We start from the raw sequence: 21,516 nt of genomic DNA on the forward strand, positions 1-21,516 counted from the left end.
CTTTATAGTCTCCATGGTTCCTGATACCGAAAATTCTATACATAAAGAGGGTGAGTTTTGCATTCCAGGTACCAACAATATATAGAGGCATAACTAATGTTTAATCCTAGCTGCAAACATGCAACGTGAAATCACCCGGCAGCTGGATTATATCCGAAATTTAGAGAACCCCCAGGAAGCCATGCTGGCAGGTCGACAGCCCTACTTCTCCATGTCCATGGACCCCGGCCCTCCCCCACTCTCCCCGCGCCAGGTATGCCAGGATGATGGGAGACGGCCGTCCGGTATCCGCCATCCCTTACCACCCCATATCACCATCTCACCGCACCGACAAGGCTCTCTCGGCGGAAACCCAACTCCGATCTACAGCAAGCCCCAGATCCCGCACCAATCCAACCTCCATCCTCTGTCATCAGTCTCGTCTCCTCCAGGACCCAACCTTGCCCGCCGCCACACATCAGCAGATATCAGACAGCACGGTTGGCCGCCATCAGCCGGTCCCTCACCCAACTCACAGTATGGCCCCAACCCATCCATGCAATGGCCTTCTTCACCAGGTCGAAACCACAATTCCTCTGACCAGCACGTCCGAGATGCATTGGCGCGGTATGAGCTTGGTGGACCGCGACGGCAGCAAGAACAATCCAGACACGTTACGCCCCCTTTCCTCGACCCATCCCAGCCGGACAATAGCTGGGCTATAGGAGGGCCCAAGTTCCCGCGTCCGGTAGAGTCAATGCCTGCCACCCGTCGATCAAGCATGGCGAGCAACGTACATTCACTGCTGAACCCATCTATCGCAGCTGAGCGGGCAGACGACCCCGATGGGCCACTAGGAGAAGACCGGAAACGAAAAAGGCTCCAGTGATGAGCCATCTTTCTTTTCCTTCCACCATATATATCAATCCTCTTTCGTTTTTTTTCTCTCATTCTTAGTTTTTCGTTTTGGTTTGTTCTCTTCCATCTATATTATACCATATCAGAAGCCATCTTGGATCCCTTCAAGCATTTCTTTTTCTAAAAGTGAAAAAAATACCCATTTGCTTTACAGCCATCGCCATAACCAGCTTACTGTTATTGTGTTGTTTTATTCTGTATATTTCCGACTTCTTTCCCTTTTTCAATTTGCCATGCATCGATGACAGACGGCGTCCTCTCCCTTCTTATATACCACTAGCTACCTGTCTCCATCAACCAGGCTGTTTCTTTCCGGCGTACACGATATATACATATATCCATCTCGTTTACTCTCTTCTCTCAGTTTACCACCCTCTATTCTTCTTTTATCTTTCCAACCACCCTTCGCCATTCATTCAGATCCCCTTCTGCCTCAGGCTCTTCACGATCACAGGGTGTTAGGTCGGACGGTCCCGTTTCTGTTTGCTGTACAGTAAAGCCATTGGGAATGGGATTTACAGCTCCTAGTCTAGGCTTTTATATGTCTTTCTTTCTCTTTGGGAAGGGGTGGAATGGTGTGAGGGAGGCGTTTTTCTTTTGGATAGACACAGCGTTTGTGCAGAGGCATGCATATACCATGGCATAGGGAGGTAGTTGTAGCTGTTTTATCCTTACTTAAATGTGCAAAATGAGAGCTTTTAGCCAGAGACTTCTTTAATATCCAGTTCCTTCCAGGCATGCCAGCAATAGCTATGGTGTCTTTCTAGCTATGTCTTAATGTCTCTATGCTATCTCTTACTGTAGGATGCCGAGAAGGGACCTTCCCACTTAACCACCAGCAGACTTCCTGAGTATAAATATCTTCTTCAATAGATAAACAAGGCTCATCCTCCATATTTCTACAACCTCGATCCAAGTACTCTTACGTTTCTTCAATCCATCTACTCAGCTACCAAATCGGCCTGCATTGGCTATACATTGCTAGCTATAACCCAGAACTCTTGGCGTTGGCGAGGTTAATTTTGGGCGTTCAGGGATGAAAGACTCACCCTCGCTCTCTACGCCCAGCAAGCTGGGGAAGGCGAATGCCATAGGACAATTGGACAATGTAGGCGGAGGATATACCTCAGATTCAGCTGGGAGTTCGAATGATAGTTTATTCTTCAGTGAAACGTCGAGATCGACCAAACGCCAGCGCCAGATGGCGACGCGGAAGAACTCAAACACGTCCCAGACACCAGAGAGAGGAGGCAAGAAGAGAGTTGCGTCTGCTTCAGCAGCGAGGCAGGAAGTGATACCAGAGAAGAGGCAAAAAACAGTCGAGCCTGCTGAGCCTGTAGAGCGTGTGGGCGAAACCGCGGCTTTGCCCGTCAGATCATTGTTTGTATTTGCTTTCTTTAATAGTCCTTTGTTTACATATTTTTATCTTTCCTAGACCTCAGTAGCATGAAAAAAATGCAAGAACACGCTAACAAGATGGATAGGAACCCATTCAAGACTACAGTCCGGTTCATCATCGGGCCAGACGAGGAGGAGTTCCAGGTTCACTCGTTTTTACTGGAATCTACTGGGCTCTCAGGCTTCTTCGACTTGGGAAAATCTACGGGCCCGGTCAAGCGTCCGGATCTAGACTCCAAGGCATTCACAGACTTGGTAGAATGGCTGTATGGCGCCCACATGCGGCCCGGAGTGGCCGTGGGCACGACTGCGAAGTACAGCAACTTGATTGATTTGTACTCTATTGGCCAGAAGATGGGAGGAGAAAGCTGGACGAAGTTGGTCATGAAGCAAATGCTCGAACTATTCGATCAGATAGGGCGAAAGATCCCGGCAGAGCTGGCTTCCGTTGTATACGAGAAATTCTCCAAGGGAAGCGGAATGAGACTTCTATGGGTGACCTTGAACGTCGTGGGCGAGACGGAGGGAGAGTGTGCCAATATCGATTTTCTGCAAGATGTGAACCAGATGCAACGATCTGTGATACGGAAGAAAAAAGTTGATGTGGAAAGCCTGCTGGAGCCTTTCAGACAGCAAAATAAGCCATCTGGCCCGAAACCACAACCCGTTTCTGGAGAGTCATCAGCATCGCAGAACGGCACGACAGCCCAGCTTGCCAAAGGACTTGTTGAAAAGCAGCCTCAGCAACAGGAGAAGCAATCACAGCCGCGACCACAGCCAGAAACCGCACCTCAGCCAAACGGGGAAGGGAGGACACAAGCTAGCTCGGCATCAACACCACAGGGCTCCAGTTTCGGTCAGAGGAGCCAAAAGAGCCGTGGGCTTACTACCTGTGAGGATTTATTGCGGAAATTCCAATCCGGACAACCAAAGGACGATGCAGCATGATGGAATGATGGGTCATATTCTCCCTTTCTTCGATTTTCTCCGTGACAGAACCTCATCCAAATAACTACTGGCTCTCTTTTTCCCACCAGGATCTGCCCCTGAAGCAGCTGGCGACTGGTCACTAGAATTTTTCCCTTTCTTGCCTTTACCCAATGCTGACCTGCCGTCTTCCTCCTCACTCTCCTCGACTAACTCGTTTTTTTGACTGGGAGTCGGACCGGTCTGTTTGGTACGGGTGCTAGCGTTTTTCAACCTTGATGCTTCGGCCTTTTGAAAGTTTTTGCCTAAAAGCTGCTTCCGAAGCTTGTCATTAGAGCTGAGTTCAGTTCGTTTGATGCTGCCGTCAGCTTCTTTCTGCGGAATAGGAGCTCCCAGGCCCAGTCTACCAAAACACACGAAGACACAATTAGTTTAGAGACCTTCTACATATTACACAATAAAAGACACAAAAATACAAAAACATTCATACAGGCTGCTACTCACTTCTCTGGGACTGCTGTGAATATCTCATCTTCCTCCTTCTGTAGCTCTTCTTCAGACTTTGCATTGGCTGTTTCATCGGCCGTTTTAGGAGGCAGCCAGGATGCGATCAGTCTCTGGCTTCTCGCAAGAGCAACGTTAGCTCTGTTAAATATCACATCCGCCTCGGAGCTCATAGCCGGCATCTTTCTTCTTCGTCTTTCTTCTGCCGCCGCCCGTTCAGCTTCTGGTAGTCCCGAATTTCTTTGATATCAAAATGAAATCTGCAAAGTTGAAGAAAGCAGAACAAGCATTTATTAGGCTCGTAATTATCGTATTGATATTTCAGTGCCACTCACGCTCTTTTTTGCGGTACCCGGAGCAGATCGGGCTGTATTTGTATCCGTATTACGACCTCTCTACCACGTTTCCGATTTTTTTGCTTGTTTCTTCTTTTCGACTGCAACTTCGACTTTCCTTCGTCTCCTCCGACTGTCTGGACACCATCGTCGACTTCTTCCTCCAGCTCTCTCCCTTCCCTCGCAGCATCGCCTGTCTCGCTGTACTATAATCCACTTCGTTTGGACGCCCGGTGCCGATTCTTCAAGATGTTTAAGCTCGCCCGTAGCAAGCCAATTGCTGCGGCTTTCAGATCCGCCGTCGTGAGTTGCCCGTTCCCGCCTGCATCGAGCCACAGCCATTGTATCTCAGCAGGCCTCTCTTCACGTCTGGATGTCCATGGGATGCTAACATGTCGGACCTGTGATGCCTGTAGGAGTCACCTCTTCGCACCAGATTCGCTCAGTCGCAGCGAAGGAACCTCTCCATACACGAATACCTCTCCGCCAACCTCCTCAAGTCTGTCAGTATTGGCCAGCTGTAGCTCCTATTGTCAATCAGCAATCCATAGCTTCTGTCTAACGCGCCTGTGATTGCTATATAGTATGGCGTCGGTGTTCCAAAGGGTGAAGTTGCCCGCAGCGGCGAAGAGGCTGAGGCCATCGCAAAGAACATCGGTATATTTTACCTCCGTCTCACCTAAATCTTGACTAAATTGGGGGAAAAGACGACTAAGGATATGATGTAGGTGGTGAGGATATGGTTATCAAGGCCCAGGTCCTAGCTGGTGGCCGTGGAAAGGGTACCTTCGACAATGGCTTGAAGGGAGGTGTCAGAGTTATCTACTCGTACGTATTCGAGTCCAATCCTGTGAATGCTGGCCCTTCTCGGCGTCACAGAGCCAAACTAACCTCTTCTCCAGTCCAACTGAGGCCCGCATGTTTGCCGACCAGATGATCGGCCACAAGCTGATAACCAAGCAGACAGGTGCTCAGGGTCGTCTCTGCAACGCCGTGTACATCTGCGAGCGCAAGTTCGCCCGCAGAGAGTTCTATCTTGCCATCCTGATGGACCGTCAAACTCAGGCTCCCGTATGTCTCCTCCTCCCAGGGTGGAATGGATATTGAGGCTGTTGCTAAGGACACCCCCCGATGCCATCACCACCACCCCAATTGACATCCACACTGGTGTCACCGATGAAATCGCCGAAACATTGCCACTGGTCTTGGTTTCTCTGAACAGTGCGTTCCAGAGGCCGTTGAGACCATCAAGAAGCTCTACAAGGTCTTCATGGAGAAGGATGCCACTCAGATCGAAATTAACCCTCTCTCAGAGACCTCCGACCACCAGGTTCTTGCTATGGATGCCAAGCTTGGTTTCGACGACAACGCCGACTTCAGACAGAAGGAGGTCTTTTCCTGGAGAGATACCACCCAAGAGGATGCCGATGAGGTCAAGGCTGCCGAGTATGCTCTTCCTTTCAACCCTCCATAACTTATATGCCGCTCTAACTTTTACTTATAGATCTGGTCTCAACTTCATCAAGTTGGACGGAGACATCGGCTGCTTGGGTAAGCCCATCTTCAATACCCCCTACCTCTCATAAACGAAGTACTAACTCTTCGGCTATAAAGTCAACGGTGCTGGTCTCGCCATGGCCACTATGGACATCATCAAGCTCAACGGTGGAAGCCCTGCCAACTTCCTTGACGTCGGCGGTGGTGCCACCCCTGCTGCTATCCGATCTGCCTTCGAGCTCATCACCAGCGACCCCAAGGTCACTGCCATCTTCGTCAACATCTTCGGAGGTATCGTGAGATGTGATGCCATCGCTCAGGGTTTGATCAATGTCGTCCAAGAGATGAACCTCCGTACCCCCATCGTCGCCAGACTGCAGGGTACTAACATGGAGAAGGCCCATGCTTTGGTATGTCTATCCTACACCTCAATTGAAATAAAGTGACCACTTTCTCTAACTCTATACTATAGATCAGCGAATCTGGCCTCAAGATCTTCTCCATTGAGGATCTCCAGGTTGCCGCCGAGAAGTCCGTCCAGTTCTCCAAGGTCGTCAAGATGGCCCGAGACATTGATGTCGGCGTTGAATTCACCCTTGGTATTTAAATCACGGACCACCAATTTGCGACCTTTTGCATCCTTCCCCTTCCTTCTTGTGTGTCTGAGCCCTTCTCGCCGGAAGTGAGGGAAGGCCCAACGAGTCAATCTAGGCGTATGCTCCTTTCTCAGATCCCTAACATGCCATACTAACCGTTTTTACTCCTCCTGTTGCAGAAAAAGAGCATTAGGTGAACCCACCGCCCCCTGTTTGAAGTTATTGGTCCATATGCCTTTCTTTTTGCTTCCCTCCTTTTCCGTCTTGTGTCACTATTTTTATTTTAGCACGTAAAATGTGGGTTCTGTGTATACGCCACATGTTAATCTATAGAAGGACTCTTTTTTTTTTTTCTTTGGAAATCTGTAACTAGTTATATATAAGGATATGTAAGAGGAGAAAATACTGATTGTGGATGATGACCCTGAGGCTTCAAAAATCTAGATGGAGAGCTTAACCGTCGATACATGTCAAAATTCCACCACTTCCTCCATCAACAACCTTCCCGTACCTGCTACTCGACAACCCGACGTCCTCAGTTGGATATTACGACTAGTATTTCAACTTTCTCAGGTTGAACATACGCCCGAGGACAAAGTTGAATATTCCAAACCAAAAGAACGCGCCAGAAAGCATATAAATCGGAGTAACTTTGCTGCCAGCCCAAACCCATTTTCTTGGGCTTACACCCCACGGCCATAGCCAACGCCATGGAGCCGGCCCATAAAGCACCTGGGTGACTACGCGACGAGCATATGCCTCGTTAGGCGTGGCGCCATCCTGGCTATGCACAACTCTTCGTTCATATTCGGACCGAATAGGATGATAGAGAGAGTTTGGGACCAAATGACGTGGTGTACGTGCAATCCGAGACTGAACGCCGCCAGTTATGATAGTGACGACTTTGACACTATTAAACTCAGTTAATATTAGATATTGTCTGTATATATGCAGATTGTACTCCGCTGTACGTACCCAAACGGCTCCAGTTCCACTCTGAGTGTGTCACTGTATGAATGCAATGCACCTTTCGTTGCATTGTACACAGAACCGAAAACATAGGGTATTATCTGTCAAGTTATTAGACGGTATTTTCAACTCCTTGGAAAACATATCTTACCCCAGCGACAGATCCAATCTGTACAATGGTTCCTTTGGCTTCAATTATGAGTGGCGTGAACACCTTGCACATATGAATCACTCCTATGATGTTGGTTTCGAACGTCTGACGTACTTCATCCATGTTAACATCAAGTGCTGGGACCGTATAGTCTTTGAAATTGATATGGTTAGCTCAGGAAGCATGGAGTAGAGAAGATAACGGCAGACGTACTCCGACCACTGGATACGGTCATTAGCAAAAGGCTCAAAGCATAGCACTTTTTCTAAATAATAATTACTTACGCATTGTTGACTAGAATATCTAACCCTTTCCCTTCGCCTAGCCTAGACTTGACTTCATCAAAGCATGATAGTACGCTTTTCTCATTGTCCACCACTAGGTCTAAGGCCTCAACTCCCTTCTCTTCGAGATCCGCGAGTGCCTCTTTATTCCTGGCAGTTGCAAACACTCGCAAACCATTACGTTGGAATTCAAGAGCGAGGGAATGGCCAATACCTCCTGGCGAACAGCTAAATGAGACATGTTAACTCTTCTGCTATCACCGGACTGGGATTTAGGTACTCGCCCAGTTATGAGGACCGATTTACGGTTGTCTGGTGAGGGCATAGTGGTATATTACTGTCAATCGTGCTCTCAGATGGTATAAATGTGTATTTTGTACAGCAACTCTCCTATGCTAAAAGTGAAAAAGAACATGTGTAGTTGTAGTTGGCGTGGTCCTTGGAAGCTGTGAAGTCATAACAAATAGTTAAACTTTCCGAGGCTAACTAGTAAACTAGTAATGGTATTAGCTATTTGGTAACCTAACTAGTTAATTAAACATCGACAACAAAATTAAATGAAAATTGCTTTCTTGTTACGCCTTTGCTAGAGGCCCTCAATTTTGTATACTGCAGCTTCAAGTTCATCCAGTAAGTCCAATGCGGCAGTATCGAAAGGAGGAAATGAATGCATAAAGAGGGTACCGCAGATACCAGCTTTCATATCCAACCACTAAATATCGAAAGAATTAGGAGGTCACACATTTGAACATAGCAGCTAAATGTCGAGAGAAAACGGAAATCACTTACCCAGAAGGCGTTTGCAGCCCCAGCCCAGGAAATAGATCCTGGATAACGAGCACTCGGGACTCGATCCAGGTTGATACTTGCTGACAGACCCATATCAATTACCTTTCCCGGGTTAACAAGGCGACTCATGATCTTTGAGCCACGATCTCGAATTGTGTTGATTTCTTTATTACACTCGAGCTGCGGAGAAAGGATTGTGTTTACGCTTTCGGGTCGCAACACGTTCTCACCATTGCGAAGTATCATTTGCAAGAACCTAGTAAATTCCTTGGGCGTCGAGTATAAGCCAATACCGCCCAAATCATCCTTCGCTGGGATTGTGTATGGAATCGGAATCATGGATAGGCTCCCATCCGGTGCTCTCTGACAAAGTTCAACACGCCTCGCGCTAAACTCAGGGTGATTTTCAGGATGGAACGTGGTTGCCGTGATACCGAGTTTTTGAAAGATATTCTCTTGCATGAAATCCCCAAGCTTCTGATTTGAAATTTTTTCGACTACACAGCCAGCCCAGTCAACTCCGGGACCATAGCCCCAGGATTTTCCCGGCTCAAAAGCCAAAGGCAGGCGGTACGCTTCCTAAAGTAGTTTAGGTTCTCTTCTTCTAATGCACAGTGTATCTTCTAATGGTGACGTATAACATTAGACTTACCCTGGATGTTACATCAGTGGTAGCTGTGTGATTGTGATACTCTGCCCATCTCTTGACTGATGAATTGACAGCCAGATAGACGAACCCACTAGAGTGAGTTAACAGTCGTCGCAAGGTGACCGTTTCCTTTGCTTTACGAAGAATGGGTTTCCCTAGTAACACGGTCAGTCTGGTATATGCGCCCGTGGAGATGAAGAAACATACCGTTATTACCATCTTCAAACCCGACAATTATCTCGGGCTCAGCCAGCTCCGGTAAGATGGCCCCGACATCATCATCCAAGCCTACTAGCCCTTTTTCAATGGCAACCATAACAGCAACAGCCGTGACGATCTTAGTCATAGATGCGCACCAGAACATTGATCTGTCTGTCACAGCATCCCCAGACCCATCGACGTTTTGAGTGCCATAGGGAATAGAATGTAGTACTTGGTCTAGAACCCCTTAGTAACCATCTTGACTATCCAGGAGTTTTCTGTCCTACCTTTATTAGCAGCCGTAAAAACAGCTGCATGAAACCTGCAATCACTTTCGGAGCAGGTACGCTCCAGTATATGGGTCAGATTCATTGTGGATAGCCGGTGCTCTGGTATCAAGAAGTTATAATGAAGGAGCAACTCTGCATGTTCCGATATGAAGGAGTACACCGGTGTTGTTATATAGTAATCTCCATGGTGGAAGTCAAAATACTGACTTATAGACTCATCGCCCGGAGTCCTTATTTAGCCATATTTCGTACCTGTAAACTTGCACGGGCAAGCGGCTGCATGGTCCCGGAGTACGTTTTGGGCTAAGTGGAGCCGGGGCTATTAATAGCAGCTGAAAGGACATTGCATTCCCATGGGTATAATACTGCCAAGTGATCTGTCCTATCAAGTTTGTGCATAGAAGACGACCATAAAATGAGAGAAACTGTCCCCGGGTGTCTAGCTGTTAATTCACAGCATATGAGACAGGCTGTTATCAATGAGATTTTATGTTGTTGTTCCAAAATTTGATATCCACGGAAAGGTAAGTTAGACTGTGTGGCTGCTTTTGGAGAGTTGGCGTTTATCAAGCGAAGACTAGCCTTGCCGCTTTAAGCTGTTCTTGCAGGTAAAATTAAGCTCAAAGCCTGAACAAGCGCCGCTTAAGCCACGAGGTAACTTTGGTTCTGGCGTTAAGCGAGCATGCACAAGCCCGAAAGACCCTCCGCCCAGTCGAGATGCCAATATCAAGCTAAGTTATTATGAACCTCAAGCTATGAGCAGCGACTAAGATAAGACCAGTTCAGGAAAAGGGAGTATTTAAAAAGGAACTTCATGTTAATCCATTAATATGTACAAAGATGGACGAAGCTACCTGATCAAGGAAAGAAACGAGGCACAGCCGTCAAAAGAGTAAAGCTATTTACAAGTCGAGGGGCTTCGACCACTGCTCTTCATATATGTTCAAGGGGAAAGAAAGAAAGCTACTATGAGGGGAAGTGGTTTACTCATGGACTCTCCAGTCAAAAGCAAACTTCCAAGGAAGGTTACCCGCTTACATGCCGGATCCGTTGTTGATGAGCTTGCTGGTGGTGCTGGCGCCGGGGTTCTGGATGACATCGATGGCCATCTGCTTGATGGTGTCGCAGAGGCCGGGGCCGCCACCCTTGCCGAGGCCAATGAGGTAGGCACCGAGACCGGCGACGTGTGGGGTGGCCATGGAGGTACCTGAGAGGACCTGAGATCCACCACCTGGCTTGGCGGAGGTGATGGAATCACCGGGAGCATAGACATCAACTGGAATTTATATTAGCACTGCTTCCTTTTGTCGCCTCTAGAGGTGAATAAATGGAATACACATACCAACTTGACCGAAGTTGGAGAAGTCGGCCTTGCTGTCCTGCTCGGTGGAGGCAGCAATGGTACAGATGGAGGGCTCGGAAGCTGGGGAGGAATCAGCGGCATCGACCTACAGATATCATGATTAGCACAATGGACGCAGTATATATGTTTCTGAGACGGAAGGCACTTACGTTGTCGTTACCGGCGGCAACGGCCAAGAAGACACCACCCTTAGCAATTGCTGCAGCGGCGTCGTTGGAAGCCTGGGAGAAGGCACCACCAAGAGACATGTTGGCGACGGCCTTGTCGGCACCCTTCTGCTGGGCGTCCTTGGTAGCCCATTCCATACCCATGATGACACCAGAGTTGGAACCAGAGCCGTTGCAGTCGAGGACCTTCACGGCAACGACGTTACTCTTCTTAGCAACACCAAAGGTCTTACCACCAATGGTTCCAGAGACGTGAGTACCATGGCCGTTGCAGTCCATGTCCATGTCATCAACGAAGTTCGCACCCCAGGTGGCACGGCCCTCAAATTCCTCGTGCTGGATATCGGTACCGGTGTCAATAACGTAGGCAGTGCTGCCCTCGCCAGCAGTGCTGTCGTAATAGTAGGTGGTGCCACCGGGCTCCTTGGAGCCGACACGGGCAAGACCCCAGGATGGAACATTGTCCTGTTGTTCAATAGCGTTGATTTGGACACGGGCATCACGTTCGATGTATTTGACCTAGAAACTCTGTGAGTGATGGCGTTCATTTAGGGAGACATAATTGATGCGTACATCAGCGCGCTTGGAGATCTCGTTGATCATCTGCTCATCGAAGTGACCAGAGTATCCCTTGAGGCCAGTTGGGAAGTTGTAGGTGTGCTTCATGCCGCCCATAGCTTTGGCGCCACGGCGAATCAAACGGCGGCGGTGGTTGCGGTTAACCCAGGAGCGGTGGGAGTCGAAGTCCTTGTCGCTGATGCCATCGTTCATGACAACAATGTACTTGTCAGCGAGGGTCTGGACACCAGCGCGAGTCTCCAAGATCTCAGCGCCGTTGATGACAGATGCCGCCGCCAGGGCGAGAGGGATGGCCTTGGTGATGAAACCCATATTGAATTGCAACCTTTGTACTTTTGACTGGTGAAGAGGGAAGAATGAAGGCGATTGATTGCTTGGAGAGAGGAAGGAGAGAAAAAAACCAGAATTCTGGCGGGAGAGGAAGGCCTTGATATAGATTTTGGGATCGGGGTATAGCTTATAGTCGTGTCAACCAACAGGCACCCATTTACGGGAGTGATGAGAGCTCCGTTAGCGGAATCCCTTGGCTGTCGTCCTTTTACTTGCCCATCCGCATGAAAATTGGGTACCAATTCGCCGGCCTTCGACATCCCTGGCATTGAAGTGTCTAGGCAAGGCGCTTCTCGAAGGGCATGATTATGGTTGTCCCGGGCTAGCTGGTTAGGCTGTGCTTTTGATCGGCATTCATCTCGTCGTATCAGGAAGCAGTGAGAGAATTAAGAGGATATGCAGCCGAAGGTATAAGTAATCTGGTAATTCTTATATTGAAGCCAGAATGTAACATTCAGCGAAGATCACTAAAATGGGGAGGATGAGGCCGGCTGGTTTCGGACTCCCCATTGCTCGCTGCTATGCTGGTGGGTCGGGAGAGCATGTATAGATACAAAGTTGAAGCACCGGAGGACATCCGTAAAGGGGAAGAGATGAGACGATAGTGGGCGCGAATGAGGCTTTGGAATTTCGGAGGCCCTGAGAGCGCAGATCCGTTTCTTCAAGAGAGGAACGGTGGGTGTGGATTGGTCCCCGCATTCTGATAACCATGAAAATACGGTTAAATCAAGGACAGTAGCATTATCACAGAGAATTGGCGGACAAGGGGTCATGCGGAGATTTTCATTGCGAAATCCCAGACATGGCATGAAACCCCGCGAAAAAGACGATTCAAGCATGGGAACCCTTGAAGCCTATCCAGGGGCAGGAAACCCAAACTCTTCGTTCCAACCAACCTCGGCATCCGAAGGCACGTTCAACCGATGGGTCAGGCAATGTACTGAAACATTCGAGAGAACAGACATGATATACATATTTTGCAAGGCGTGAGGCCAGTAAGATATCATAGCGGTATGTCGATCTTCCGCTAGACAAAACCACAGCTTCTGGCGAACCCAATATAATTCCTCTGATTCGTCCAGAGACGCTCAAGGAGAGGACAACAAATAAAACAAAACACTAGAGATGAGTGAACATATGATTTCCTTCATTTCTTCTTCATAGGCGGCAAACTCAGCCATAACGCCAGGTGTTACTCTAGTCCATGGCATCATACGCGGCCATAGCCTCTATGGGAAAGAAGCTTTGCAGAGTCGAACCTTGCTTTGGGGCAGCCACCAGTCTGGCGCGCCCATACCCTTGTATAAGGTCGGATTTGAAGAGGGGCATGGAGTTAGTCGTCTATTTTAGAACCTCCTAATTTAATAGGCGTTGTTCTAATCTCTGGCGATTCGACGAGCAATTTCCTTGGCCACTATGCAACGGCACGTCTGGTTCAGGTACCCCGTACTCCGTACTCTTGGAAACAAGGAACTCTTGCTCTCCAAGTATATAAAAATGCCTAGCCACGTACACAGTAGCTGGTCCAATCTGGTCGAATTAAAGCAGGCACACGAGAAAGCAGTTGGTTATGGCGCAGGACCGTGTGTGTCGGACAAGGCCGTCAGGTCAGTCAGAAACTCAAAGTGGACCCGCTGCCCCCCTAGGTTACCATGGGAGTGAGTTAGTGAGTTGACCAATTTCCTTTCGCACCGTTAAGACATGTTTATCCCGCCACAAGTGAGTTTGAGCCCACCGCTGACCCAACTCGCCAGCTGCTTCCTCGTGTCTTGGTCGTCGCCCGTAACACAGATTTAGCACGGTGACCTTCTGAGCCTTCTTCTGCCTCGTCTGAGCCTTGAGACACCCGTGGCCGGCAATTTTGCAGGGAGATTTGATATTGCTAACACTTTTTTCATGCAAGTCGACTACAACACCAACTTGTTATCCCCATGCCTCTATGCCAGCGGGAGTTGAGCCACAGCCCTCATACCTTGGAGGTGAGGGTAGCGACCGGCTTGGCTGACGCGACCCTCCGTCGTTGTCGTATTCTTGTCGCCTTGTTCGTATTTATATCTTGTCCCTTCTTCTGCATGCTTGACCTCTTTTGCCTTTTTTGCTTCGTTTGCGTTAAAGTAAGGTTATTATGTAATACGGGAGAGAGCGAAACTAAGACACGTGATTGGTTAGTGTCGGTTTTGGTGACATAATGATGCCATAAGAAAAGCACATAGAGCAAATTATCAGGGTAAGGGACAGTATAAAGGGGCTGGGAGACACTGCGAGCAGGTGTGACCAAGTGCATGGATCTTTGCAGGCCCCAGCAATGCATGGAGGATGGAGTCCTTGGAAGACAGATGACAGGGCCCAGTGAGCCGCCACGGCGAAGGCTTGTCTGTAGATCGCAAGGGCGGCCTTGCCTTGGCGGTTCCACAGGCCTATTCACGACGGGATGGATATTTAGGTATCTTCCTATCTTCCGTCTTTCTTCCGGCGTGCGGAGGATGCAAGTCAACACGGAGCAGAAGCAGCTAGAGCGACACTAACAGCAGCTCAGGCCTCATTCCTCGAACTAGAATCCTTTGGTTTCGTGTTGATAGTTAACTAGCAGGCGATAAATTTAGATATCCGTTCTGGAAAGCATGTGGCATGCATGTTCTTCTTGTGCTCTGTGAGATTGGAGAGCTCGATCTTTGCACACAGTGGCGTGTAGATCTGTTCTATGGATATCGTGAAATGTTACCCTATGCCTATGGAACAGATGGATGGTTATGCTATCATCTGTCTCCTTATCTTCGTGATCCATCAACTTTCTCATCTCACACAGCTGAAGAACCATGACTGTTGCTGCTACTCCTGCTGTGCTTGGCCATCTACTCCACTACACACCCAGGAAGGCATTCTGCGACAGCATATAGGTACCTTTAGAAAAGAACCCTTGTGACTGTGTCATATGAGAAGATCTATGCTAGCATTATAGAAAAAGAGTCTGTCTTGGAAGTACTGGATCGGCCGACAGACCATGGCCTCTTCATCGCCGAATGCTTGCATTTTAAGAAGAGGCAGAAGGATAAGAAGAGGAAGAACTGCTGTCTTCTTCCCCACAGAATGTGTCGATCAGCCACCTTGGGGGTTGGTGTCTTGTTGTCAGTATCTGAAGCAATTTTGCTTGGCTGCGTTTGACTTGGTTTTCTCAATGACGATCTCTCGTTCTCAATTAGCCGGGCATTCGCGCTTCTTGCCAGCAGAGACAACAAGGACCAATTGATCACCAGAATCCCCTTTGATGTAGCTCAGAAGAACGAGATCATGGACATTGGGGACCTGCTTGACGGAAGTCGGTCGCCAGAGCCAACATGCTTCCTGATTTTTGACGCTCTTCGATTAATGAATGCCACGTTGTTGGCGGCGCTACGGAACGCGGCGCGCAGATTGCATCCATGGCACGGAGAAATGCGGGGGCGGAATTCTCGTAACAGAGCCTTTCATTCTCTTCTTCATCCCCATTACTTGCTTTGTTGTCAGGATTAATATTTTCAGCTGCTTTATTTCGGACTTGGCCTCCGAAGCGGTCCTGGTGTGGAGGGAGAGATTGTGGGGAAGTCAATGTGAAGAGAAGGATATGAAAACTGGGGCCAGGGACCTGCAGACGGCCTTTGGTAAGCACAATGGAATTCCGTCATACCAATGCCTTCTAGAAGGGCGGATAAAGTGAAGAATGACGCCAAATTTCTTTTGCATCTAAAAATACGGGATGCTAAGAGATCATCAGTCCGAGCAGCTTGACCGCAAAGAGCATACATACATACTTAGGGCTTTCCTTCATCCCGATGGTCGGTCGACATGGCATTCACGGGGATACGGAATGTCTCGGCTAAAATGCTATCGCTTCGCAGAGGAATACTCGGAGACATCTTGGTGGTTTGACATTGTTGTCAAAAGCACCTTTTGCCTAACTCGACCAGTACGATGTTTGCAACTAGGATGTTGTGTCAATCCCTCTCGTCCGGCTCGTGGGCAGATGATCCGGCTTCCACCGATAACTAGATAGCCGTCTCTGCTCCATAGATCAGCTAGAATCCTAGAGAACTTCAGTTGTGGGAACTGTTTCTGCTGGTCTAGACATGAAATCCAAACAGCCAAGTCCATTTCTGACTCAGTGAACCGTGGGGAACGGCCAACTGGTGATTTTCATGCAGTATAACCACTCCATTCCTTAAGAGCCGGTCTGTGATAGCGAGAGGTGTGATATTTGTCTTGGTTACTCCTGAGGACTCCTGAGATCCATCCTTATCACGGTATCCTCTTCATGTGCTAGTGTCGCTATCAAATCTAAAGCATACCGTATCAGCTATCCACTGCGCGTATATCAGTTTGAACACCGGACTCACAAGGTACTCCAAGAAAGCGAAGGGCATCTCTAATTCTCCTAGATAGTAAAGTTAACTGTAGTTAACTGTACTGTGGAGGAGGTTACAGCGACGTTCATCTGCCATAAACCTTCACGTATGGAGTATCTAATCTCGTAACCATATATATCCCTGACACATAACGGCGACAAGGACGAATATGCATGTATGACATGATATGATCAGACTAGTAGAGTATCTAATATATACGATTGAATTAAAAAATTAAAATAAATCAATAATCATTTAAGTATGCTTCCGACAATAAAAATGAAAACGCAAAAAAAAAATGACAAGGGTGGGATTCGAACCCACGCGTGTAAACCACATTCGAATGCAAGCTCGTGTTAGATCACAAACTAAGTTTGAAACTTGAGTCGGACGCCTTAGACCACTCGGCCACCTTGCCGTGCTGGATAACAGGTGGGCGGCAGCAGTGCCTGATGTGGGGGAAGGGGGGGGGCCCAGTACGACTGGTCTAATAAGGGAGACAACAAAATACAGCATAAACTTGAGATAGAGATACATGCTTGCTACATAGAACGCTCAGATTAGCTATGGTTACGAGTGTGTTGGTAGGACGCCATTAGCGTCTGGTTTGTGTTCTTTGATCTTGAATCCTCCCTCGTCCTTGTCCTCTCCCTTCTGCGGCCACAGTATCTGGCGAGTCCGGATCGCCCTTACCATCGTGAAGAATACGAAGAAGTAGGTGATGAAGAGCAGGACGGTAAGGGCATAGCCAACTACCTCGATGCCCTTGCTGTTAAACGCCTTTCCTACGGCAAACGTGGCCGTTGTCAATGCGGTGTTGGGGAACACAAAGGAGAACCAGGTCATCGAAAAAGTCATCCGTCCACGACGAGCTGGTGTCCAGTGCGCAAAGACTGCTATAAAGAAGAAGAAAACCGCCAGCCTAGAACCATTTTTTTTTTTGTTAGCATATATATCTACATCTGGGGCACTGTCTGACTTACCCCCATAGCCACAGAGCTGCAAAGTTCGAAACCACATAGATTATCTTTGCTGTTAGTTCTCCGTCACCCATGAAGTCGGCAGGCAGTGATCTCGCAGCATTATCGGCCATGCTTAGGATCCCTGCCACTGTAAACGCGCTGGGTCCGACAGATACAAACATCCCTGGCCTGAGGGATTCATTTGGTAGCTTCTGCGTCATCAATCGGTATATAAATGCAGAATATACCATGAGGGAGACCAGGAAGCCAATTCCCTGGATAGTCCAGCCACCGATAATGATTCGAAGAGCGTGATTTTGAGGTACGCTGGCACTCAGAATTCCTGCATGCGGTCCAATGATCAGCATTGGGTATGCTGGGAATATCCATATAGGCGTCATCTTAGCAATTGTAAATGTCTGTGTCGACCACCTACAAACATGATATCAGTCATCTGGCTACTCCCCGGGTAAGAGCACAATTGGGCCATGGGCGTACACACAGAATGAGATAAATGCCTGCGGATAAGATGACAGCTAATGCTGCATCAAACCAGAACAAAACCACTGTTGCATGGGCCAGCCATTCACCTGCATGACTGGGACCGTACTGTGCGACATTGATAAGAATTGTTCCGAACGACACAATCACAGAAGGGATAAATAGAGACTCTGTCGGATGCAGGAACGATGCCTTGAAGGTGTATGGATATAGATAAAATCGTGCACACATCAATGTACCGATGACCACGAAGAAGGCCAGGTTGACCAGAAATATCACAAGCCCGATTATCTCCAGCCACCGGGCCTCGACAGGGATCGAGTGGATGACATTCGCCAGCCCACCTGTGGCCATTGTCAGCGTGAAAAACGACCATGTCAGATGCTGAATACGCTCTCTCCAGCTGAGTGACGGGAGCTGGCTCTCCAGGAGCTGCACTGGCGTTATCGTCCCATTCCCATCGCCGTCTCCGTGTATCTTGGGCAGGTTATGTGCAAGCGGCGGCCGTTGACGGAACTGCGATAGGACAGGCGGCGTGGGACATCGAGGGGTCGGCGGCTGAGAAGGAAATACAAACGAGAGCGAGAGGTTCTTCTCCGTGTCTTCGATGGTGGGAGTTCGGTATCCTTCATCCCCAGGTCGACGCAGATATCTCGGAATCGCCATCGTCACCGTACAGACGCAGGCTAGGGAATGGCATTTCGATCCCCCTCCAGTCGCTGTATCGGTCTGTGCTGGCAACTGTGAACTCCTGCGGATATGAATGCTGGAAATTTTCCCATCTGCAGCTATTGTGTGAGATCTACGGGGATCACTTGTTTGTGTGTGGAGCAGGAGGCAGAGTACCTGGAATCAATCGCCTCTCTCGGCATATTTATCCCGAGCGATGCTGCCCAATGCTGGACATTGAGTATGGGCATCAGTATCTTCTTTCCCCCGTCAAGGATTATTTATCTAGTTGGGTTATCGAAGATAATAAAGAGTTGATGGAAGGAGATGTGTTTATTCACGTATTTAACCATGGTTCGAAGATGGCGCCACCAAACTTCGGGAATGCCTCTATCTATGTACATGCAAAGAGCCAAAGTGTTCCGCCAGATGCAAGAAAATGTAGCCGATATTATGTACAGGTGTCGTCCCGTGTAGCTAGAAAAAGAGTAATGCCTGAGCTATGCTCAGGATATATGGAGATAATATGAATAACGTAGTGGTATATGTTGGCTAAATGTTCGGGGATAGGAGATCGTACTTCACACACTTCTCCACGCTGGAGATGCTGGCTTTGAGGAAGCTTCGTGCTTCTAGCCCAACCCATACGCGGAGCATGGATGTATCCCCTTCACGAACGGACTTGAGCAGCGTAGATTTCGAGCCGAGTTGACGGAGGATTGGCAATGCACTATTCAAATGTTGGTTAGTGACTGTAATGAAACAAAAGAAGCAAGAGGTGAAGGGAAAGGATGGTATAAACGAACTTTCTGAATATGTCCAAATCTGGGTCCAATCTCCTACCAATGCCCTCCAGGAGAAGAGCGGAGATGACGACGTTGATAAAGTCACCCTCGAGTCTTACATGGTGGTTCCGGACCATATATAAAACATCACTCAATACATCTCCGAGTTTCACATTTCCCAGGGCAAATGTTCTTCCCTTAATGCTGAGAACGAGATGCTGCATCCTGAGCGCAAATATTTCGGCGTCAATGACGGTGTCAGGTTGACGAGATCTCTCAATCATGAGATAACCAGCTTTGTATCCGTCGAATTCAGCAATGGCTCGGAACAGGTCAAGGAAATCACGTCGATTAACAGCATGGAGCTCTGTGACAAGACCGGTATCAATGAAGATCAGCTGAGGTCGGTATCCTTCAGCGTCAATTTGCTTCAGGGTCTCGTTCCAAGCTTTTGGATCCTTGCGGTGTTTCCTCAATCGTGAAAGAACCGATTCTGTTGCGGTATTCCCACTCTCTGATACCAGGGCTCCGTGGGGACTCTGCACACTCAGGGAGAGGTCCAGCTGGCTTGGTTTATAGAAGCGTACCATAATGTTACCAGGGTGCAGGTCAGAGTGGACAAAGTTGTCAATGAGCAGCATGTGAAGGAAAGCGTCCAATCCCTCCTGGGCAATGTCATGTTGGAACACACCGCCACCATTCTCTAAAAATGCAGCGAGCGGAATACCCTGAGCAAACTCTTCTACTAGGACCTCGCGGGTGGTATATTCAGTATATGGATAGGGGAACCGAGCTGTAGTTCTTGATTTGAAGTTCTCCCGGAAAAACGCTAGATTTGCTGCTTCAATCCGTAAATCCAATTGGAGTTTCATCATTTCTCCAAACTTCTCGACTTCATCGGGTAATGATAACCATTCCATAGTAGGGATCCAGTGTATTAAGGTAGCAAAAAAACCCATAATTCGTAGGTCTCGTCGCACGGTCCTATCGACCTTTGGATGGAGAACCTTGATCGCAATGTATGACGATGGGACGCTCTCTGGAGTGCTTTTCACCAGGACATTGACATTTCTCCTCATCTTCTCGCGGAGATTGGTAGGTTTAGACGCACGATCAAGGGAGCCAGCCAGGTCCGGACGGAGCTTTGCCTTGTACACTTGGGCAATAGCACCTACACCAAGTGGTTTTTCGTCGAATTCCTCGAATATCTCATCAAAAGGTAGGCCATTGAATGCTCGACTAATCGTACGTTTCGTAACATGTAGTGGATGTGCCGGCGCTTGTGAATGCAGGGAAGACATCATAGCACATAGTTCAGGCGGGAAGATGTCAGATCTTGAAGCAGCCCATTGCCCGAGCTGCATTTTCAATAGAAACAATAGTTAGCCTGCCATCCGAGCTGCAGCGGTTGCGTGAAAGGGGTGTGGTTCTACCTTGATAAATGCCGACCCGGCACGCTCCATGGTGTACACGACAAGGGCATACCATAGCAGAGCTCCTCTCCTGTGGTTATCTCGATCTTTCACCCTCCTTCCAAGGAAAACTATTGGGACGCTCGCTATTACCGGGATAAATAGAACCACCAGGTGAACGAATCGAAATCCCGTAGCAATCACCTCGAAAACGTACTCATCCAGAAAGCCATATATGCGCCATAAGACATTCCGAGCCCTTTGTCTTTCGGTATCACCTCCATCGCTGTCGTCTTCTATACCTCTCCCGGTACGTCTTATACTCCGTGCTTCTGCCCTTGATGCGTGGAGCATCTCACGCTCTCGAGTGCTCGACTCGTCCTCCTGGTTCTTCTTCTCTGCCAGCTCAAGCAGAGCTGCTGGCGTCAATGTCGCAGCGCCGATTGTAGCTACGAGAAGGACGTAGCTGCTTCTCGAGTGTCGCCTGCGCTTCCAACTTTCCCGGGTATGTGCATCGTTTTCCCCGTAGTTATAGCCGGAAGGTCTCCTCTGAAACGTTCTCCAGCGGGCTCCAGAGCACCATTGCGATAGCCGTCGGGTAGAGGACAGGTAAGACGGTGAAGGCACTGGCGTGAATATGGAAGAGTAGGAGGCTAGGTATCGCGGAGTAATGGTGGATGGAGTGCGCAAAGCTGGTCGCTGTCGGATCAAGCTGGAACAGAAATTGCCGGGAGGAACCAGCTTCATGTTGTCACAGGACAGGAGGCCTAGTATGGGGACTAGCAGTCATCAATTCGGCTATATCGAAGTTCTCAAAGTGGTTGGGCCTTTGATTGTGTCATGGTGTATGAAGGCGTTCGGGAATGTAGGAGGTTGCAAGCG

The 21,516-nt window shown here is 48.6% G+C and overlaps 11 protein-coding genes and 1 non-coding gene across 13 annotated transcripts; 6 read left to right on the forward strand and 6 right to left on the reverse strand.

The window, feature by feature from the left end:
- Window positions 1-13: 13 nt before the first annotated feature.
- Window positions 14-868, forward strand: TERG_05693 (uncharacterized protein; the record flags this gene model as incomplete). Its single annotated transcript, XM_047748482.1, has 2 exons — window positions 14-50; window positions 111-868. 2 exons carry the CDS (start codon window positions 14-16, stop codon window positions 866-868), a joined length of 795 nt encoding a protein of 264 aa, XP_047604464.1.
- A 1,065-nt stretch (window positions 869-1,933) lies between these two features.
- On the forward strand, window positions 1,934-2,332 carry TERG_12325 (uncharacterized protein; the record flags this gene model as incomplete). The annotated part of the gene is made up of 1 exon (XM_047751297.1): window positions 1,934-2,332. One exon carries the CDS (start codon window positions 1,934-1,936, stop codon window positions 2,330-2,332), a length of 399 nt encoding a protein of 132 aa, XP_047606671.1.
- A 41-nt stretch (window positions 2,333-2,373) lies between these two features.
- Window positions 2,374-3,243, forward strand: TERG_12326 (uncharacterized protein; the record flags this gene model as incomplete). The annotated part of the gene is made up of 1 exon (XM_003233774.2): window positions 2,374-3,243. One exon carries the CDS (start codon window positions 2,374-2,376, stop codon window positions 3,241-3,243), a length of 870 nt encoding a protein of 289 aa, XP_003233822.2.
- A 12-nt stretch (window positions 3,244-3,255) lies between these two features.
- On the reverse strand, window positions 3,256-3,908 carry TERG_05695 (uncharacterized protein; the record flags this gene model as incomplete). Its single annotated transcript, XM_003233775.1, has 2 exons — window positions 3,256-3,625; window positions 3,727-3,908. The coding sequence occupies 2 exons, from the start codon at window positions 3,906-3,908 to the stop codon at window positions 3,256-3,258; spliced, it is 552 nt and encodes a 183-aa protein (XP_003233823.1).
- A 402-nt stretch (window positions 3,909-4,310) lies between these two features.
- Window positions 4,311-6,165, forward strand: TERG_05696 (uncharacterized protein; the record flags this gene model as incomplete). The annotated part of the gene is made up of 9 exons (XM_003233776.1): window positions 4,311-4,364; window positions 4,478-4,564; window positions 4,646-4,718; window positions 4,790-4,889; window positions 4,964-5,132; window positions 5,284-5,507; window positions 5,566-5,612; window positions 5,676-5,968; window positions 6,031-6,165. 9 exons carry the CDS (start codon window positions 4,311-4,313, stop codon window positions 6,163-6,165), a joined length of 1,182 nt encoding a protein of 393 aa, XP_003233824.1.
- A 541-nt stretch (window positions 6,166-6,706) lies between these two features.
- On the reverse strand, window positions 6,707-7,883 carry TERG_05697 (uncharacterized protein; the record flags this gene model as incomplete). Its single annotated transcript, XM_003233777.1, has 6 exons — window positions 6,707-7,064; window positions 7,130-7,224; window positions 7,275-7,426; window positions 7,488-7,495; window positions 7,559-7,775; window positions 7,820-7,883. The coding sequence occupies 6 exons, from the start codon at window positions 7,881-7,883 to the stop codon at window positions 6,707-6,709; spliced, it is 894 nt and encodes a 297-aa protein (XP_003233825.1).
- A 261-nt stretch (window positions 7,884-8,144) lies between these two features.
- TERG_05698 (uncharacterized protein) lies at window positions 8,145-9,569 on the reverse strand (the record flags this gene model as incomplete). The annotated part of the gene is made up of 5 exons (XM_003233778.1): window positions 8,145-8,270; window positions 8,348-8,926; window positions 9,000-9,151; window positions 9,204-9,434; window positions 9,485-9,569. The coding sequence occupies 5 exons, from the start codon at window positions 9,567-9,569 to the stop codon at window positions 8,145-8,147; spliced, it is 1,173 nt and encodes a 390-aa protein (XP_003233826.1).
- Window positions 9,570-10,666: 1,097 nt separating this feature from the next.
- TERG_12327 (uncharacterized protein) lies at window positions 10,667-11,735 on the forward strand. Its single transcript, XM_047751298.1, has one exon. The coding sequence runs from the start codon at window positions 10,815-10,817 to the stop codon at window positions 11,271-11,273; it is 459 nt and encodes a 152-aa protein (XP_047606672.1). The 5' UTR covers window positions 10,667-10,814; the 3' UTR covers window positions 11,274-11,735.
- Window positions 11,736-13,985: 2,250 nt separating this feature from the next.
- On the forward strand, window positions 13,986-16,577 carry TERG_05700 (uncharacterized protein). 2 transcript variants are annotated; one of them, XM_003233780.2, is made up of 2 exons: window positions 13,986-15,564; window positions 15,678-16,577. In XM_003233780.2, exons 1-2 carry the CDS (start codon window positions 15,297-15,299, stop codon window positions 15,689-15,691), a joined length of 282 nt encoding a protein of 93 aa, XP_003233828.2. In that variant the 5' UTR covers window positions 13,986-15,296; the 3' UTR covers window positions 15,692-16,577. The 2 variants fall into 2 exon arrangements, with proteins under 2 accessions (XP_003233828.2, XP_047604465.1); XM_047748483.1 differs by having other exon boundaries at window positions 13,986-16,577.
- Window positions 16,578-16,604: 27 nt separating this feature from the next.
- TERG_10547 lies at window positions 16,605-16,723 on the reverse strand. The gene has a single exon. It is a non-coding gene; the product is annotated as a tRNA-Leu (tRNA).
- Window positions 16,724-16,788: 65 nt separating this feature from the next.
- On the reverse strand, window positions 16,789-18,434 carry TERG_05701 (uncharacterized protein; the record flags this gene model as incomplete). Its single annotated transcript, XM_003233781.2, has 3 exons — window positions 16,789-17,227; window positions 17,289-17,699; window positions 17,770-18,434. 3 exons carry the CDS (start codon window positions 18,432-18,434, stop codon window positions 16,876-16,878), a joined length of 1,428 nt encoding a protein of 475 aa, XP_003233829.1. The 3' UTR covers window positions 16,789-16,875.
- A 555-nt stretch (window positions 18,435-18,989) lies between these two features.
- On the reverse strand, window positions 18,990-21,381 carry TERG_05702 (Atypical/ABC1/ABC1-C protein kinase; the record flags this gene model as incomplete). Its single annotated transcript, XM_003233782.1, has 3 exons — window positions 18,990-19,167; window positions 19,244-20,580; window positions 20,656-21,381. The coding sequence occupies 3 exons, from the start codon at window positions 21,379-21,381 to the stop codon at window positions 18,990-18,992; spliced, it is 2,241 nt and encodes a 746-aa protein (XP_003233830.1).
- Between the last annotated feature and the right edge of the window lie 135 nt (window positions 21,382-21,516).

Source organism: Trichophyton rubrum, assembly GCF_000151425.1.
Source record: "Trichophyton rubrum CBS 118892 genomic scaffold supercont2.6, whole genome shotgun sequence".
Taxonomy (NCBI): Eukaryota; Fungi; Ascomycota; class Eurotiomycetes; order Onygenales; family Arthrodermataceae; genus Trichophyton; species Trichophyton rubrum.